This window comes from Saccostrea echinata, unplaced genomic scaffold (assembly GCF_033153115.1).
Source record: "Saccostrea echinata isolate AGI-Se365-2 ecotype Australia unplaced genomic scaffold, CSIRO_AGI_Sech_v1 ptg000042l, whole genome shotgun sequence".
Taxonomy (NCBI): Eukaryota; Metazoa; Mollusca; class Bivalvia; order Ostreida; family Ostreidae; genus Saccostrea; species Saccostrea echinata.
Genome location: NW_026889791.1, coordinates 4,674,126 through 4,694,946, shown reverse-complemented (window position 1 = coordinate 4,694,946; position 20,821 = coordinate 4,674,126). Strand labels below are relative to the sequence as shown.

The 20,821-nt window shown below is 34.0% G+C and overlaps 1 protein-coding gene across 1 annotated transcript in view; it reads left to right on the top strand.

Annotated features, from left to right (window-relative positions):
* Nucleotides 1–10,940: 10,940 nt before the first annotated feature.
* The window catches only part of LOC133200985 (adhesion G protein-coupled receptor A3-like), a 57,112-nt gene continuing 47,231 nt past the window's right edge, over nucleotides 10,941–20,821 (top strand). Inside the window, exons 1-2 of the mRNA XM_061336791.1 lie at nucleotides 10,941–11,697; nucleotides 20,012–20,083. Of these exons, the coding sequence (XP_061192775.1) occupies nucleotides 11,396–11,697; nucleotides 20,012–20,083 (374 nt within the window). The 5' untranslated portion in view covers nucleotides 10,941–11,395. The remainder of the gene's footprint in view (nucleotides 11,698–20,011; nucleotides 20,084–20,821) is intronic.

Below are 20,821 nucleotides of genomic sequence, written 5' to 3'. Positions count from 1 at the left end.
ACATGTTTGCAAAATCAAATTAAATTTTCTGGTTTTATGACACTTTTGTACACAATGATGAAAGTCCTGGCTTTTAACTAGGGCTATTGTTTTCAAAGGTTGGTCTATAAATGTTCACTTTTTTACTTTCACTATGTTAACTTTGTACTATAATGCTGTAAATTCAGTAGCAATTAGATAGATGTAGAACAAAGATGGTATTTATTTTTATGTACAATTTTAAGATTGTAGTTTTTTGTATACATACTAGTAGATAATGTGTCAAAAAAGTTGTGAACTGTGATATTTATTTATTTGCATTTATGTTTACATTTTATATTTTATGATAAGATATATTGTACATTTATTTTGATGCTCTATTTCACTTAAAAATTTGTTTCCACAAATAAAGTGTGGTTCTTTTGAAATTAATTCCTCGTTTCATTTCTTTTCTTTTCTTTTTTTTTTAATTTGCTCACCTTGATGAAATCAAGGTGAGCAAATATATAATTTGGAGCAAGACAGTTCCCAAATAACTAACATAAGCCCTACATGGACCAAACTTGCATGGTTGATCCATCTTTGGAGTCATCTCAATTTCAACTGAGCTACTTGCTCAAAAAGTGATACTTGGGAAAGCCAAGATAATTTAGGAGAACCTAACATTGAAAAGTTTTTTACAAAAACTTTGGGACAGGACTACAATCCAATTCTTAATTCAACTCATTTCACTAGGGCTGTATTTAATTGTCTCAGTATGTCTCAACTGCTGGCTCATTTATTTATAATTGGTTTACACTTGCTCAGTCACATATAATCTCTATCTCACTTTATCCTAAACAGGGGCAGATCCAGCAATGTTTCAAAAGGGGAACACGCACACTCAAACATAGACACACATACAAACACATGGGGTCCTTTTAGTAACATAAAATACTGGCATAAACGGATGACAGGAAATACCCGATAATCTCTAGTAAGTGGAATGGATTCTCTCTACGTGGCAAAAATAAAGGTGGGGTTTCCAATCACCACACCCCCAGATCCTCCAATGCTTAGATTTAATTCTTCAACAATTTTCTTCTTCGTCCCATCCTGTGCTGACCTCAGTATTGAGTGTAAGTAGCACGTCAAACACAGCTAAAAGACTTAATTACAAGTTAAATACTAATACCCTGCAGGTTTCTTAAGCAGCTGTTAAGGGTGATATGAGGCAGCCATGGTGTTAATTAGCTGCTTCTTGAAGCCCTATATATATATCGTACTGTTTTCTTGACATGATCTTGCTGGCTGTTCTAGTCCCAAATGGTTGTCGGGAAGAAGGAAAACTTATACACGTCTCGATATAATCTCACATCTGATGAAGTGTACTCCGGCAGGTCATTGATAAAGGTGAGAAAGAGTAATGGTCCCATCACAGTCCCCTGGGGGACCCCGGAAATGACATCAGCTCTGGTTGAGGATTGACCCTCTAGGGTGACTTGCTGTGTCCCTTTTCTAGAAAGTCCTTGACCCAGTTCCATGTGTTTCCTCTGACGCCATACCATGTGTTTCCTCTGACGCCATAAAAGTGCAGTAGTCGTTGATGTGGCTCTGTCAAAGGCCTTTGAAAAATCTAATAGCATTTTGTCTACCTGATCTCCAAGGGCCAGTGACTCGGCCACCTCGTCCACTGTTATCAATAACTGCGACTCACATGATCGTCTTGATCCGAAACCGTGTTGTTGATCTGCCAGTATAATGATCCATAATTTGGCTGTGCACTATATGTTCCAATAACTTACAATATACGGAAGTTAAGGAGACTGGGCGGTAGTTTGAAGCTAGGTGTCTCTCCGTTCTTAAATATGGGGACAAAAAATGCTTCCCTCCAGTCGTCTGGCACTTTTCCAATATCAGGCGAAAGTTGGAATAGTTTTTTCATGTTTGGTGTGAGTTCCGAAGCAAAGTCATGAAGGAATTTTGTTGGGATTGCATCTGGTCCTCAGCTTTGTGTACATTCAGGCCAGCCCTTCACTAGCTCAATATACACACCGTTGCTTTCTACGTGGATGTTGCTCATAGTTGGATGTGGGCTGTCTCCTTTGGATGGCATATCTGAAAGGTCTTCCTTTGTATATATAAACCGAATGGAACTGGTTATTTAAGATTTCTGCCTTTGACAATGTGTCACTGTGAAGCAGTCCATCGGGGCCTTTGAGTGGAGACATGCATCTGGAGTCCTGTTTATGGTTTTTGACGTAGGATCGCTTAGGTGGGTATCGATCCAGGGATGTGATGGCTTTGATCGAGTAAACTAATAGTACATGTTTCCTCATCAAGTCATTGATCATTCCCTTGAATTTGGACCACTTTAGATTGATATCCCTGATGTTATATTATATTCCTGATAACTGTTCTTTATTGCTTCCCTGATGGCATCCATATTGACCCTTTTCCATAGGAAGATCTCCCTACAATGGAGTTTCGATCTTTCTGTTTCCACTGCTGCATCACGTAAGATGACATCATGATCAGCTTTACCAATGGGTGGTAGACTTCTGATTTTTTCTATCAGAGTTGGATGGAATGTAAATAGTAGGTCTATGATGTTATCTCTCTCGTCTTACTGGTTATCACTTGTTCCAATCCTGGATCTTCACTGGAATTCACTCACTTACATATTTTGGGTAGATATCATTTGTGCTAAGTACATCATCTGGTGCGTTATTAAAGTCACCACCGATTGGAAGATTGCCTTCTCGTACTGCTGTTTAAGAGATGTAATATCTTCCGTGAAACTGTTAAGGTAACTTTCACCTCAGGCACCCGAAGCGTGGATCACCCCCCCCCCCCTCTCCTTCAACTAACTAATGAGATAAAAGGAGTCTTTATTTTCTCGAAAATTTGTGATTTCTCCGTCGATTCTATCTGTATGTCATTCTGTGCAATTGGTTTGTACTTTTGTTGAGGTTTAAAAATTGGCCATATACGGTTTATTTTTATTACACCGTATTTACCCATCCTACTCCGAGAAGACAACGCCATTATACCTTTTTAATAATACATGTATATAGGGGAAAAACTTTAAGAATCTTCTCAAAAACAGCAAAGCCATGATTATTCATACAGATATGGAAGCATCCTCAAGTAGTGTAGATTCAAGTTTGTTCAAATCATGACCCCGGAGGTTGGGTAGAGCCACAATGGTCCATCAAGGTTTTACATAGGAATATATATATATATATATATATATATATATATATATATATATATATATATATATATATATATATATATATATATATATATATATATAAAACATATTGAAAAATCTTCTGATCAAGGACAGAAAAGTCATGATTAGTCGTGCTGATATGGAAACATTTTCAGGTAGTGTTGATTCAAGTTTGTTGAAACCATGACCCCCGGGGGTAGGGTGGAATCACAAGGTGGGATCAAAGTTTTACAAAGAATACACTGTATATAGGAAATAATCTGCTGAAGAAGAACAGGGCCATATTGACACAGGTGAGCGTTGTGGCCTATGGACCTTTTGTTTGTGCTTATATTTAGAAATCCGCATATTTATACTTTGATATGTGATATGAAACGAACCAATTATAAAACTTATTTCAAACTGACAAGGTAATTCAGATAATTTGTGTCCCCATCTAAAGAAAAAACAAGAGGGTGGAAAGAACTCGAAAAATTTTGCAGATGGAGAAAGGAAAGAAAAGGTCAACCTTGACCTTTCAACCTTTAAGTTAATAAGAGTCTTTTTAACGTTAAAGAAATTCAAGACCAAAAGTTTTATTGCAAAAACTTACAGCAAAAACTTACAAGGAAATTCCAAGGAACTTTTGGAAAATTTGAAATCACAAAATTTTACCCAAATCAATAACATAAAAACTTACGACTTTTCAACTCTGTTTACAACCATTCCCCACTATAAATTAAAGTCCAGGCTTTTTGACATCATTGAGAGCTGTTTTTTCCAATAAAAATGGAACTCGTAAATTTTCTTACCTTGTCATTGGTCATTTGCAAAATTATTTTGTTAAAAAAATTCTGATTGTACACACAAGTACTCTGACGCTGATATTAAAAAGATGCCTGAGTTTCTGATTGACAATATCTATGTGGCTATTGGAGACAGGTCATCCAACAATCTGTTGGAAATTCCATGGGTACCAATTGCGCCCCGTTGTTAGCAGACCTATTTTTGTATTCGTATGAAGCAGAATTCATTCAAATTCGACATTTAGATATATCGACGCCGTATTATCAATTAACGATAGTTATTTCCATACATATGTCGACACGATATATCCCAGTGAGCTTGAAATAAAAGATACCACGGAGTCTGACACATATGTTTCATATTTGGATATTTTACTAGAAAACAACCTTAATGGTAATCTAACAACAAAGCTTTATGATAAAAGTAAAGATTTTAACTTTTCAATCGTCAACCTCCCTTACTTATGCAGCAATATACCCTTATCACCTGCATATCGTGTGTATACCTCTCAGTTGATTCGATACACAAGAGCATGCTCTATGTACATGTATGAACAATTTCTAAAACGAGGTACGTTATTGACAAACAAGTTGATGAAACGAATATCAACAGTCTCGTTTAAAGTCATCATTTCGTAAGTTATTTGGTCGATACAATGACCTTGTCAGCAAATACAATATATCATTAAGTCATATGCTTACTGGCGTTTTTCATACTAATTGTTAGGTCATTATTTACCAGGCCCGTAGGAAGCAATTTCACTTTGAGGGGCACAACCATACATTTTCAGTTGAGGGGGCACTATCAACTACCAAAATTCCTTGACAAGCAGAAAAAAGGTCATCAGACGTTATTATTGAGGGGGCACAAGCATGTAATAGCTATGTTTTCTATAGTATTCTATAAATCGGCAAAATTATTGGCATGCCCCCCCCCCCCCCGGTTCCTATGGCCATGTTTACACACTGATTTTTCCGTTATTTACCGATCATTACAAGGAGTACACGGCGGGTGTTACCGGTCAGCAGGGGATGCTCGATCACTCCTCCATGGCACCTGATCCCATCTCTGATGTTTTTGGAGGTCAGTGTTTGCTATGCTCCCGATTTATATTGCGCCTCGGTTGACAATGGTTTTCTTGGGGTGAAAATGTTACACTCAACTACATGCAGTATTTATATATTAGCACAGTATAATAATAACACATGGTGTATAGCTCCGAATTACATGGAGTATCCCTTCTCCTGAATCGAAGTCATTTAATTGCACTTTTAGAGAAAATGCACTGCATTTCAAACTGATTATTACCATTTTCTTCTACAATTATTTTTTACACGATCATGTATGGCATGCTTCCGTAATATGCAGTGTGCTTGTCTTTATTTCCTTTTATCTCAATAAACAGCGTCAAAACTCTGCTCGCCGACGGAAAAATTCGTCTCATACCATGAAATGGTATGTACTAATCTCTGGCGGAATATGTTCTTGAATTCTGAATGGCTAAAAATACATCGGAAAAATATCGTAAAATTTTTGTTTTTTTGTTGTTTTGTTTTTTTGAAAATAAAACGTAAATTTTATTTATTCGATGTAACACCGGAATTGAATTTTTCAACCCACTCAATCTTAGATTTGCTCTCTGTCCGAGATTCATGGTGAGTCGAATTTTGCACGACATAGTATCTCGTTTGCACAACTTATTATTGCACGACATAATATCTCGTTTGCATGACATAATTTTGTTCGCACGAGAGATAATTATATGATAATGTTGGTTGCATGATAATAATATCTGGTTCGAACGAAATAATAAGTAGTGCGAACGACATCATATCCCATGCGACTGATATAATGTTTTCCAACATAAGAGGTAAAAAAAATATTTGCAATCATGTCCTAAATATAAAAGAAAGATGGGAACTATTCTTTTGCAAGAGCATCGCAAAGCGAACGAGATAATACCTCGTGCAAATGACATATTTAAAATATCTCGTGTTAAAGGTCGCACTAACGAGCTATGTCATATTACCTCATGACAAAGAGAAATGCAGACAAGATATATGTCATGCAGACGAGATAATACATGTATCTCGAGCGAACGACAAAATAAGTCGCGTGAACGACAATCACGTAATAAGTCGTGCGAGCGAGATAAAAATATTGCACAAACCGTTGCAGTTATGCGACTACGTCTTTCAAAAAATAATAATTCAATTATTTTATAATTCCCTGTCTTGTCTGCAGATGTGATTCGTATTTCAAAATCCCTGTATTAGTTAAAGCTGAACACGACTCTTAAATAGGCAGGTGTCTTCCCACTTAGCCAAAATTCTGAAATTTGTACAGGTGACTGGTTTTGGCTAGATGGGAATGGTGTACAGGTAAGGGGAGGGAGAGAACAAAAGAAATCAATTACAGGTATCCTATAATCTGTTTTAGAATGACCAGTATTATGAATGATTTTAAATTATTTATTTATTCTATTTACTTATTCGTTTATTAATTTTTTTTAAATATATTTTGAATTGACGTGAAATAAATGTTGTTTTATTTTTTTTTTCTAACTTTAATCATATGTTTTAATTTAAAATATTTTTTCAAACCTTTTTTTATTGAAAACAAAAAATGAAAATTTTATTATTTCTAATAAATGAATGAAAATGAGAAATTTTAATAAATAAAGAAGCATAAATTATTTTATTCTCAATTTATATATTTTATTTTATCTTATTTTTTTTATTTTATTTTACTTTTTCTATTGAAAAATTGAAAATATTTTAATTTGTATAAATGTATGAAAATGAGAAATATTAATAAATAAATAAAGAAGCATAGTTTATTGTATTGACAATTTATTTTAATTATTAATTCTGTTCTAGGATGATTAGTAACATTAACAGCAATGCAAAAGTAGTCATTCTTACTAAATATAATCATTCTGATAAATAATATTCATATCTAATACATAAAAGCATCATAACAGTCACCATCATAACATTTAAGTAATTAATACTTTTATGGCAAAAATAACATAAATTTACATGTACCATACAGTCATAAACACTTTTTATGTAAACTCGAAGACACATCACTCCAAATGCAGTAGATGGGAGGCAGCATTATCTGGACATTATTATGTCCATGGTATAGTCTTTCCTTCAAGTCTTGAATGCGACGGTCTATTTGTCGATATTTTCTTTTCTTGGGGCGGACAACACCACTAGCAGCAAGCTAAATCATCTTGGCTTCAATGACTGCTTGTTCCTTCTGAATTAACTAGACAAACATGAACAAATTTGGATGGGGGCGTCGACACATCCTGTTGAATTTATGATGCCATCCTTCCACTGCATTTGTTGTCCTTGGCCCTTCATTGTCAAAATGGTTCCAGGTCATCAGATGGCCTTCGACCCAAGTCTCGGTAACATAGTCTTTGAAACGCAAGACATCTTGGTTATCATCGTCATTGTGCTCTAGCGCCTCAAACCATACATCTTCCACTTGATAAAACTTTATACAAAATATAATCAATGATAGAGGAATAACTAAATTAATCATTTCTTAATTTATTAATTCATTTCTTTTCTTTCTTAACCATAAAGATTTTTAATTAATTAATTTATTCATTTATTTTCGCCTTTTTCGATAATACTAGGAGGTCTGGACGATTTCCCAAATATGGAAGTCAAGAGCGATAACCGTGAATTGCTACAAATACACTATAAACAAAGTGTTAATCCTTCTGACCAATCAAATAAATGCATTTGGACAAACCAATGAGAAAATAAATAAAACACGTGGTTTTAAAGTTTTTTTCCTCAGAAGATTTTTTTTAGAACAAACTTTTTGTAAACTTTATGCACATTTAGGAATGATATAGAATATATGACAATTCTACCGTGGTCAAACACGATTAGAATTAGAATAGAATTAGAATTAGCTTAGAATAAATTTTAAGTGGGATTAAATATCTGTCACTACGAGGTAGTAATCCCAAAAGATTAACTTGTGTTAAGAAATTTGATATAAATACAACAGATTTTCAGTTTTTAGCGCCTAACATGAAAATGTTTTCGTATGGGAATATAACAGTCTTAATTATTTCCTGAGTGTTTATTTCAAAATCGGGGTATACTCTCAGCATTCGTTTCACCTGACTGCTTTATTGTCACGGGTATCGGCTTGGAATGGCAACCTGTGTTCGTGCTGGTTAACTTGCATTGCCTTTGTTTACATTTTATTGCAGTTACGTGTATTTGTGTTTGTTCGTATACTGCACTGACCTGTACAGCTGTTGTAAGTTTCTTTGGTATCTTACTCTCCTGCATTATTTAGAAGAAGTACACAGTTATTTTTGTCGTTACCGAGTGCTGTAAAGCATACGTCCGTCTACACTGGTGACGATTGAATACACAGAACACAAGTGAACGGCTTTATATAGGGCTCTCAGATATAGCGAGAGACCAATCGAATATGGCGGACAAATTCCTTTTACAAATCGTGTTCAGCTTTAAAATTAATAGAAGAGCCATTGCAACAGCCACGTTCAATGTGAAAGTCAATCGTAATGTGTTACGATTGTGAAAGTGAAATTTTGATTTTCGCTTATGAGGTTGCACTTGCATGGCGTTCAACGTTGTGACGTCAGAATAAAAATCATCATTTAACCTATAGACCTACCCGTCCGTGTTATCGTAGCTTTCCACACACTTTACAAGCAAAATACATGTGGAATGTAAATATATCATGGCCGTAGGAAACGGGGGGGGGGGTGTCGATATATATAGAATCTTATAGAAAACATAGTAACTACATGCTTGTGCCCCCTCAATAAAAACGTCTGATTTTTATTTTTTATTTTTTATTTATTTATTTATTTTTTTTTTTTGCCTGTCAAGGAATTTTTGGTAGTTGATAGTGCCCCCCAACTGAAAATGTATGGCTGTGCCCTCCCCCCCCCCCCCCCCCCCACACACACACACACAACTGAAATTGCCTCCTATGGGCCTGTAAATAACAATAAGGCTGTCCAAAGTTAATTCTACGTTTAATGTCACCTATAAATTTCAAAACCTATGAGGCAGGGAGGAAAAAAATAAACAGACAAAAATTTCAAACAAATATTTATTTCTTAAAATTAACCTATTCAGTACATAAAAAAAACACTTCTAAGTAATTAAAGTATTAGATTTGATATCTAATTTAGTTTTGCATTACACAAGTAAAAGGTTTTTCCTCATAACACATGCATCCTTTTGTGAGCACACAATGTAGATCTGATGTGCAGAAAAGTGTCTTCCAATTAGGTCTAGAAGTATGTGCATTGGAATTATATTACTACATACATGGAATACTGTAGGAAAATGCTTCCTCTTGTGGAAATAGTTTACTAATATCTACAACTGAAATCATTATGACAATATTTATTACATTATTATATTGAAATATCTTAAATTTAGCATATGCTGTGTTTCTCTGCTGGTCCATTGTATGAGCATTTGGTTTTGAAAGGGAAAATACAATATTTGTTGTACCATGGCTGTTAGATTATATTACCTTGACTTCCACACACAAGACACGGTTGTTAGAATGCTTTCCTCTACCCTCATTTCTTCCTCTCTTTCAATTTAAAGCCCTCATCTCCTGTTAGCTTCTTCCTGCTACAATGTCAATATCTGTTTTCATTCCTTTTTATATTGTAAGTACATAAATACTACATGTACGTGTACAATGAGGTCAACTTTTCCTTTTTATTTTTTTATTTTTTTTTATAGAAATATTTGACCTCTGAATATGACCTTGACCTTTATTGTGCATAAAAAATGGAGACTCCTTTAAATATCAGCTCTCTACTATAAATGGATCAAAAGTTACTTTGCATTTCACAACAGACTGTCATATCGCATGTGGATGACATAAAACACATTCTAAAATGTATAGGCTCTCGAATGACCAATATATAGGAATCTCTGATTTGTTGTATTTAATATGGCAAAAGCATGTCACAGGTTATTAATTTCCTTACAAAGATCATTGATTATTGACATTTTAGTGATATTATTCTTTTTTTTCCTTGTGTTCTTATAAGAAATTAGTTAAAACAGATTTCATAGGTATTTGTAATACCTTTATTTTTATATACTTAGTACCTGGAATATTCTATCGTTAAAATCACACCGTCATATGGACCCGGGATAGCGATTCCCTTGAAAAAAGTTTTATTTTAGTACCTTATTTAACAAAAAATATCATTAATGATATTTGAAAAAAGGTGTAAATACTGAAATATCAGCTAGATAGACGGTTTTCATCATCTTCATCATCTTTTCTTGTAGCACATACATGTAGTATACTCTAACTGGATATGTCTTTATATGTGGTGAAGGGCCGGTCCCGAGGCACATCTAACCTGCAAGTGGTATGAAAAATTCACTAATTAAATGTTATCTTGTGGTTTTTCATTTGAAATAATCTTTTAAAATTCTATTCCTAATTTTCTCGGAATTCTAATACTTTTTTCTGCATGGTCTGAGTACAGTATTTGGTGGCACGCTACTTGAACAGTGGAGGGGGAAACAAACTTTAAAAAATCCACGTTGATTTATTTTTATTATTATTAATTTATTTGGTTTCAGGTGAACATGGTACTTAACTATATTCGCACTGTAAAACAAAGAAAAAGACCTATTTCTTCTTGATAATTTAATATTTGTAACATGTCTACATGTATATACATTGAGTGAATTTGAATTAGTTAGTATAGTTTTAATTACCGTTAAATATTAGACTTAAAAAAAAAAATCAGTTCTCACCTAGGCTAAAGCGTATTGCCACGAAAAGAAGGAAATCCCTTCGTTACCTTATGTCTTGCGCCGAAAATAGAAATCGTGACGTCACAATAACTGTAAAAACCAAGATGGCCCTCGAAGCTGTAGGTTGTGCAGGGATTAAGATTTGATTATTGGGATGCTCTTTACCTTTTATTAAAGTCTGTGACATATTAAAAAGATAACAAACACAGGAATTTATCCTATAAATGAATCACGGATTGAAAATTGAGGTGTTTTAAAATTCAGCAGTTCAAAGATGAGAAGAAAACACTTTCGACAGCAGGATCGCATTCGCCGTGTCTGGTTTATTTTCTGTACGGAATGCCTGAGCTTGTGAGATAAGCATTCTCTCTGTGATTACAATGCGTACGTAAAATTAAAGCCGGGATTCTTACTGGAGATTTATTTTGAATATTTCAAAATGGATTAGGAGCAGGTATCAACACTAAAACCTGTAACATATCAGTCATATGTGACACACGTGCATAATTTTGTGAAAATTTGTGAATGTAATGGAACCCATCGGCATTGTACATGGAACTCCTAGATTATGATATGAGGATGTTTTTCTCTGTGGAATGAAATGTTGTGCAGAAGTATGGGGCCTGGTGTTGAACGACCAGTACAGTGGATTAGATTCCTCCTCCTTCTCCTTGTATCAGCCCTTCTTGTTGAGGCCTGCCCCCCTTTGTGTACGTGTACTACAAGGAAACCTCGGGATGGGTCCAAAGGGAGCAAACTCAGCTCCATGGACTCTGAAGGGCAAACAAAGAGTGGGAGCCCTCAGATTGGAACTAGGGGAAGGAAGGTGGTGTGTGCTGGTAGTCTGTCAGTCATTACTTCTGTAGCAATGATCAGCAGTTTGCCACTAGACACTGTCATTCTGTAAGTTATGGTGATAAAACACAAATAAGTTGCTGATGCTTAAAAAATTGTGAATGATTTTTTTTCTTCTAAGGGTAAGAGAGTAAATACAAAAGTACTCAAGAGTACAAGAGTGGAGTTCAATAATAAACAAGCTTAAGGTTTTTAAATGCCAGATCTTGTCAATATTTGGCTGCACAAATGAATGTTTAAACGAATTTTTACTGTTGTAATGCCAACGTGTAATGGCTGTAAGAGGGAAAAACATAGGTAAACTACACAAATATTAATCAAAGAAACCATGCAGCATGTGTTGGAAACCAGTGAAAGACTTTTGAGACGTTCCCTGTGATTGATTAATGATATTACGCACCACCCAAGAAGACACTGGCTTGGGACATTTATTGTTTCTCAGTTTAAATGAAGACCACAAAGTCACACAGCCTTATCAATATCACTTGATCTGAGATGACAATTACAGTTAGTTTGTCTTGTGTTTGGCATTATACATACATGACTGCAACAGTGTATTAATTCTCATCAACATATGTACACCTCACATAATATACAACTGTACCTTCAGGGAATGTATCTTAGCCTATGGGGGAACAAGATTCCTTTACAGGAGCTATATAGGAGAATTATATTAGAAGGGGTTATCAAGATTCACATCTGTCCCAATAAAAGAGGGGGAAATGGTTACTATTACATTGCACATAAATGCAGGGTTGTCCATAAGAATTGAAATTGAAAAAGTAGAATGGGGATCTGGGGTTCCTCCCCTAACAAGGGGTTGAGGAATACCAGAGTAGCCGGGAGATAATGTCATTATAGGCGGAGGAAATTCCCCGGGTCTTGAGGACAACCCTGTGTAAATGACGTAACTTTTCATCTCTGTCAGATGAATAAATGTCAACTGACTCTATTTATCTCTTAATCAGATAATTGATAATAATTAAATTGTACATGTATTAACCATTATATGTCCTTTTTTTAAGTATTGGGAATCATAGATCATTGGGATGTGTTGTGTGTCCTCAGAAAATAATACATGAATTATGAAAATTTTGGGAAAACTCATGGAGTGACACAACATTAATATTCTAGATAATTTTTAAGATTAACATCATAATGTTGTATAATTAAGCCAATACACTTTTATTCCACATTATTTTCGTTTAATTGATTAAAATGTCTTCTTAGAACCTACAGTATGTTCGTGCATACATGCATAACTTTTAACATTTTTGAGTTCATGTAAGTTGTTTTAACATACATACAAGCTAGTTTATAAGCATCTTAAATCTTTATGTAGTGTAGAATCAGGTTTGTTCAAATCATGACCCCCTGGAGTAGGTTGGGCCAAATATAGAATAAGGTTTATTGTTTTATAGAGAAGGATTCCTAAAGATACTCTCTAAATTAAGAATAGTAGGACCATGAATTAATCAAACTGCAGATCTAATTCAAAAATTGGATTTAAACACTAAGTTAACCATAAGGTATTGACTACTGCCCACAAGAAGCAGCACATTTTCTTTATTTGACAAAAGTATAGGTACAAAGACTGTTTCTACTTAATATAATTACGGTATGATATATTCTTACAGAAATTGGAAAATTTAAGATTTTTGTTTGTCATAAACATGATAAGTAAAAATATCTAAATCTTTATTGTGTTAGATGTTACCTTTATGCTGTCCTCTACAAAATTTTGATTTTTTTTCCAATTATTTTATATAATATGTCAACTAGTTGTCAGTAATACCAAATTAGAAGCATTTCATGATAAGCAGCATTTGCTGCAGATCCAAGTCGCCACTGAGTTTATGTTGTTTTAATAATAATTATTTAATTTCTAATAAGCCGGGTATTTGTTGAGATGTCCCAAAGACAACTAACAGAAAACAACACTAAATATGTTTTAATATTTTCATTATTTCATTCTCATTATATGTAGATCTCCAAATGAACAAAAGAAAATAATAACTTGTTTATGAGATGACTTTTCACTTTTGCATATAATTTGACTTCCTCCTTATATTTATACACAAGAGATAAAAATCTTATGTACCAGCTGACTTTTCAGTTTTGTATATGGATTGATGGACTTTTAGTGTAGGAGTTGGTTTGTAAATGAGTTGGTTTGTGTACAAGTTGACTACCTGTAAATCATTCAAATCATGGCCCCTGCATGGGGCTAGGATGGAGCCAAATACCATTTAATGTTTTACATGGGAATATTTGGGAGAAAGGAAAGTATGAAAAGTGCGAGAAAACAGCCGGTCACAATTATTCATCTATAGTGATTTGCAAGCATCTTTAATGGTGTTACTATTGTATATCTATCATATCTATACAGATTTGTTCAAATTATAGCTCCTGTTATTTTGCTTGTGCCCTTTTAAGAGTGTTGAAAGCTTTTAAAAAAAAAAATTAGGTTCTCCTTCATTTAAAGTAGACCTGAACTCTGTATTTCATCCCCACTTCAACTATGTGTTAGTGTAGTACTCCTCATACTAGACAGTCTTTCTATATGATATGCATAGTCAGAGGATACTGTAAATGTATTATATTTAGCGTATATGATATTTGGCGGAAATTGATTTTTGATTGATTGATTATGTTGTTTTACATCCCGTTCGAGAATTTTTCACTCGTAGAGAGACGTCACCAAATTTAGACCTTTACTCGGCACTCAGGGCCATTGAGCAGTGAGGGTTCTTTATCTTGCTAACACCCAACGTGACACGGGGCCTCAGTTTTGAAGGTCTCATGGGAAGGACCCGCAACTTTCACTTCAAAGTGCCAAGCGCTTGGAGAAGAAACAGTTGCTACTTATTTTTTATCAACTTAGGTCAGTCGCAACCGTGATTCAAACACACAACCTTCCAATCATGGAGCAAGCGCTCTACCGACTGAGCTACCGTGACAGTTAAATTGATTTTTGAACAAGTTAGCGTAGATTTGATTTAGCACATTTCTTAGTGTTCTTATTTATGTGTATCTGTGCAAGACATTTAGTGATGTACTTAAATTAGCGGAAGTTGCTTTCCGCCAAAGGCGCTAAAAAGAATACACAGCCAAATGCAATACATTTACAGTACTCTTTAGTGACTTATTGCTAATGAGCAATCCATTCTTGTCATTGATGCTTGTATTGATCTTAAACTTTTGAACATTTTTAACCATTTGGTTTATATAATCTATGGTTGAAGGGTATGAATCACCTGGTCCTTTCTGGGGCCTTAGGAAGTGGAAAAAATCAACAAAATTACTGCATCTTTCAAAATTGTAGGATAGTAAAACAGTTGGTATGATAACAGTGGCGTATAGTCCTTACTGTTCAAAAATGTGAAGTCAAAGGACTGAATCGGAGGGGGAGTGTTGGAGGTCCTCCCCCTCCTGTTTGGGGTCACATAGCCACCAGATTTGAAAAGAATACCTCAATGCAGGCTTTTATGGAAAAGATTTTTTAAAAAGTTGCACATTGGTTTGTGGATTTGCTATAATTTATATTTTACTGGTATATGTACGTCTTGTTTTAGTACCATCAGGAAAAATTTTTTTTTTTTTTTTGCTTTCATCAAAATTTCAAGATTTTCCTGCAAACTTGAAGACATAATGATTTTCATATAACCAGTGACTATGATAATACAGTAAGGCTAAGCACAAAATTAAAAAGCATTGTGACTACTGAGCATGCTGAGACAAACCGTTTTCTTTTCAACCATATAATTTTTGAAATTTTTATATCAAGTTTATACATGTTATACCTTGATAAAATGATGTGTAGGTTACAGCATTTTTGCCTATATGGAATTTTCAAGCCCCAGAATGGGTCTAGGCTGGGTATGGTTAAAATGAAATACCAGTATATCTTTGAACATTTATTGCAACACTTGAGTATAGTGTTAGGTTCCAGGTTGAATTGGATTAAACTGAAGAAACATGGTATTTTAGAATTTTTTCTTGACCTTGGACAATTGTGTGCATGCATCATGTGCATGATTGACATGCTTTATACCAAAATTGTGAAGTTTAATTTCTGGATTCTGCCCCAGGGATGGGCTAAATAGATAATGAGAAAGTCTTTAAGGTTCATAAACCCTCTGCTGACTCATATAAAATGTTTCTTTAATTCTTATGATTTCCAAAAGAAATGTATTTACGTAAAATACAAACAATTATGGCAGAATTGGACAATAAAGACATATTTTAACTTGACAAATTTATAAAGGAATAATATAAACATTTATCTCATTAAGAGTTATCTCTCTTATCGGAGTATCAATGAGCCTTAAATCTTGGATTTTGGTCAGGCCCCAGGATCATGAAGTCAAAATTTCAGTCATTCATGAAATGAATATTTATCTTAAACAGACACTTAAAATTAGAAAATAAATAACACGAAGGGAAACAATAGTATTTCAAATTAAATGTGCTTTCTATAATGAATATTTAAGGCATCAATCAAGCAAGCTGTTTTATGATAAGCAACAAGTCTTAACAATCCTAAAATTTTAAAATTCATGGGCCCTGGTTTTGTATCAAACCCCAAGGAAGGGCTAGGTAATGGTACTGGCCATTGTAAAATGAAAATGCTTTAAAATCATAGGAAATTCTGTTTTACTCCTGGGCATTAAGCCAGCAAACTGTTTGCACGATTACATTGAGCAAAGAGTTATCTATCAAAATTGTGAAATTCATGACCCATAGTTCTGGTTCAGATCCCAGCTGTGTAATATATTGAAAATGTGTTGGATCTTGGAAATTCTTTTTGAAAACTACAAGACAACTGTTTGCATGATAATAATTTGAACCCAATAGGACTGTTGGGCATTATGCATCACCAGTATGTCATAGAGAGTCTGTAAAAACTGAGAATTTCATTATCTTAGAGGTTGAGGTCTCAGAGTGGGGCTAATTTGGTCATATGCTGAAAATGTATCTTGAAACTTCTTAGCAGAAAACCTATTTGACTAAAATGAGCAAAATCTTCTCTATTAATTAAAAATTGGGAAAATTACATCCCTGGATAAGGGATTCAACTCTTAGTGTAAGGCTAACCAAAAACAAAAATGAGGGAAAGAAATATAACAAGAATACCAGTTTATTACCGGTACCATGATTACTTTTAGAACTTTATTTTTGTGTATATGTTTCAACTTAAGGATGGCAACTCAGGTGAACAACTCATAAAAATCCACATTAATTTGAATGTCTGCAACTATCTGTCATTGTTCATGCAGTCTTAAGTTGATTTTTTTATCCATGTCACCAATCACCAATGGTGACTGCAGGCCTAATATTCACTTTGTCACACTGAAGGGGGGGGGGGGGGGTATTTCCTTGTGCTAATCTGTACCTCTGAACATTTTGATTCCAATCATTCCACATAGTTAAAACTTTGCACAGTGATTGTACACAATGAAGATGCACCTATTATTTAAGATTAATTCAGAAAAATATCATTTTCTGCTGCTGAATTTGTCATTGTTTTCAAGCCTCTTGGTATGAATAGTACACATAGTTGATTAATCTGTAATTTCACCCAGTTTCTGTTGTTAATAATAATAGTGAAACTTTGCAAAGCACAATAAAGATGTGCACTTCCTATCTCAGATTAAGTTTAAACAAGCAAATTCAAAGAATTGTGGTCCCCACTTTCAGTGTCTTAGTGGATGGGATGCCATTATTTATGGCATATTGTAACTGTCTTGTTTATGTGTCCTGTCTTGTCTGTGTATTATACAAAAAGACATACATTATTGAATTAATAACAATTATGGCAAAGATTATAGCTTCTCAAAACTACATTAAACTTCAAGATCAAGGTCATGTGGTCATATAATAAAATCCAAAATGTCTTGTCACAAGTAATGCACATGTGAAAAAAAAAATCAGAAACCAGAGTATACAACTGGAAAGGCCTTGAAGCAGTAATGCACATGTCAAATGTAAATGCCATATCTTCTCTCAATCAAAAGTTGTTAGCAGTGTTAAAATTTTTGAAAAGTAGGTCACACTTCAAGGTCAAGGTCATGGGATTAAAAAAACATAGTACATTTGAAAATGCTTGTCACAGGTAATGCACATGTCAAATATGAATGCCCTATCTTCGCTCCTTCAAAAGTTAGCAACACTGATGAAATGTTTAAAAATAGGTCAAACTTGAAGGTCAAATATCATAGCACATTTGGAAACCTTTGACACAGGTAATGCACTTGTAAAATATAAAAGCCCTATCTTATGTCATTCAAGAGAAATCACCAAAGTTAACATTTTTGAAAATTAGGCCATACATGAAGGTCAAGGTCAAGGGGTAAAAAATCATAGTATGCTCAGAAACACTTTCTCACTGGTAATGCACACGTCAAATATGAAAGCCCTATCTATTCTCAATCAAAAGTTATAAGCAAAGATATAAATTTCGAAAAGTAAGTCAAACTTCAAGGTCATGGGGTCAAGGGGGTCAAAAATCATAGTATGTTTTTGAAAGGTCTTGTCACAGGTATTGGACATGTAAAATATGAAAGCCCTATCCCTTCTCAATCAAAAGTTATAAGAAAAGATAAAATTTTTGAAAAATAGGTCAAACGTCAAGGTCATGGGGTCAAAAATCATAGTATATTTGGAAAGGACTTGTCACAGGTAATATACATATATAATATGAAACCCTATCTTTTCTCATTCAAAAGTTATGACCAATTTAAAGTAATGATAAAATTTTTGAAAAGTTCGTCGAATTTCAAGGTCAAGGTAGTGGGGTCAGAATTGATGGTATATTTGGAAAGATTTTATCACAGGTAATGTACTTGGGAAATATAAAAGCCCTATCTCTTCTCATTCAGAAGTTATGACCAAGGTTAAAGTTTTTATGACAGACAGACTGACAGACAGACGAATGAGATTGAATGTCCCCTCGCTTTCACGAAAGAGGGGGACAAAAAGATGATGATGACTTCTTAGTTCTTGATATTTGTCATTTTTACATTTTAAATGGTTACTGGTATAGACAGTTCAAAGTTTGTGTTATCTCTTACTTTGTGGGCTTAATTTCACTTGACTGTTTTCACCAGTAAAGATGTGCATCTCCCTTTTTTTAATTGAATTAGAAAAACAATGCTTTCATATGTTCATTTTTTCAAAAGACAACATGCAAAGACTCTTATTTAATACATGAAAAAAAAGACCACTGCAGATTATTCTGGGGATCAATAATTTTATGGCCAATTTTAGGAGTCAGTGAGCACATACAAGGAACCATGTGATAAATATTATGATAACATGTTTATTGACTATATTATTCCAGTTGCTTATAATGGTGATATTTATTTTGCTTCATAGTTCCTTGAATTTTGTACAAAAGGCCTAAGACAGTTATACTGACCCAATATGGTATATTTACAGGGACTTTCAAATTCATATTATCCAAACTTCTAACCTTATATTAATTTACAAGCATTCAATTTGACAATACCTCTTTACCCTGAAACTAATTCTATTACATACATGTATTTATATGTAGGAAATATTTTCTTCTTCCTTTGTTATACCCCCTGCAAACGAAGTTTGTGGGGTGTATAGGAATCACCTTGTCCGTCTTTCCATGCTATCTTGTCTGGGCTTTAACTTTGTAATGGAGAATAATTGGAAGCCCATACTTCATACAGAGATTGTTTATGATCTGAGGGTGTGTTGTGACCTTGACCCAAGTTCATTTTGGCAAGTTCAAGGTCATTGGCAGAAAAAGTATAAAATTCTTGTCTGGGCTATTTGATGTCCATAATTCACTAGAAGATTACTAATGAGTTGTAACCAGAGGATGTCATTTTTTTAACCAAGGTCTTTTTGGCAAGTTCAAATAGGCTCTTTGAAAAATTTGCAGCAGGAGGTATTAATTGGTAAGAGCTTGCTCATGGTACCTCTTGTTTTCAATTTTTATTTTTAATACCGTAATCATACTTATTTGTAATAAGTGCACTCAAAATTTACACAGTTGTCGTCTTCAGCTGTTAAACTGCAGTAGTAAATTAGCATACATACTACATAGTCTTACATGTCATGTATTAGTTTTAATCGTATAAATGTATAAGCATGTACATAAATTAGCGATCAAGAAACAATGCAAAAGGTGCTAAAATATGATTACTGTTAAAATAAGTAGCATACATTTAAATTATCTCTTTTTTTCTCTATAAGATTAACATAATCTCATCTAAATATACACATGTATATACCTCAGCAAGGGGTCTAGCCCCTCTATGACTGGTCAGTTTTCTAGTTATTAATTGCACTCCACAGAGTTGATGTGATATTTCTGTCATTGTAGGGACCTTAGCAAGAATGCCATCACGGTACTAGAGGAAGGTGGATTTAACAGAGTCTCATCTCTACAGAAACTGTAAGTACACATTATCTCTATGTACAGCAACCACTGGATAAAGTGAATACCTCTTTATTGTGAATGATAGTGATTAGGGAGAGTATGGTAAACCCAATTCTGAACTACAGATATACTGGTTGTGGGTGCATGTTTTAGAGTAAAGAACTTTTGTAGTTGGTAAGCTCACTTTAGCTGAATGTTTAAAAGTGAGCTTTCTTAAATAAAGTTTTTTTGTTTAACACCTGCTTAACTTTTCATCTTTTCAAATACTGGGCCAATTTAACTAATGTAGCAGAAAATCCCAGATGACAATATGAATAAACCTCGGGATAATTCAAAAATTTAAAAAAAAAAAGAAAAAAAGAAAAAAAGAAAAATAGGGTGGGGCATGCAAAATTTTCAATTGTCAAGAACCACTTTGTCCCTCAAAGTAAATGGTTCATTATCTTCAGTACACATGGTACAGTCTTTTTGTAAATGTTACAAAATAAATTAAGTGGAAAAAGTAAAGTCAATATTATTATTGAAAAGAATCTAAAACCAAATATTTGTATGCAGCAAATATTGATAAATCTACATTTGTATATCCAATATTTAATGTCAAAGGATGTCAGGAATACATAATTAGTTTTCAGGAAAAATCTGTACTTTGTAAGTTTTCTGAAGATAAAAGGTTCATATCAATGAAGGACAAGGCAGTCAGTTGTGTGCATATTTATATATTCAGTTAAAAAAAAAAAAAATCACATAGAGAAG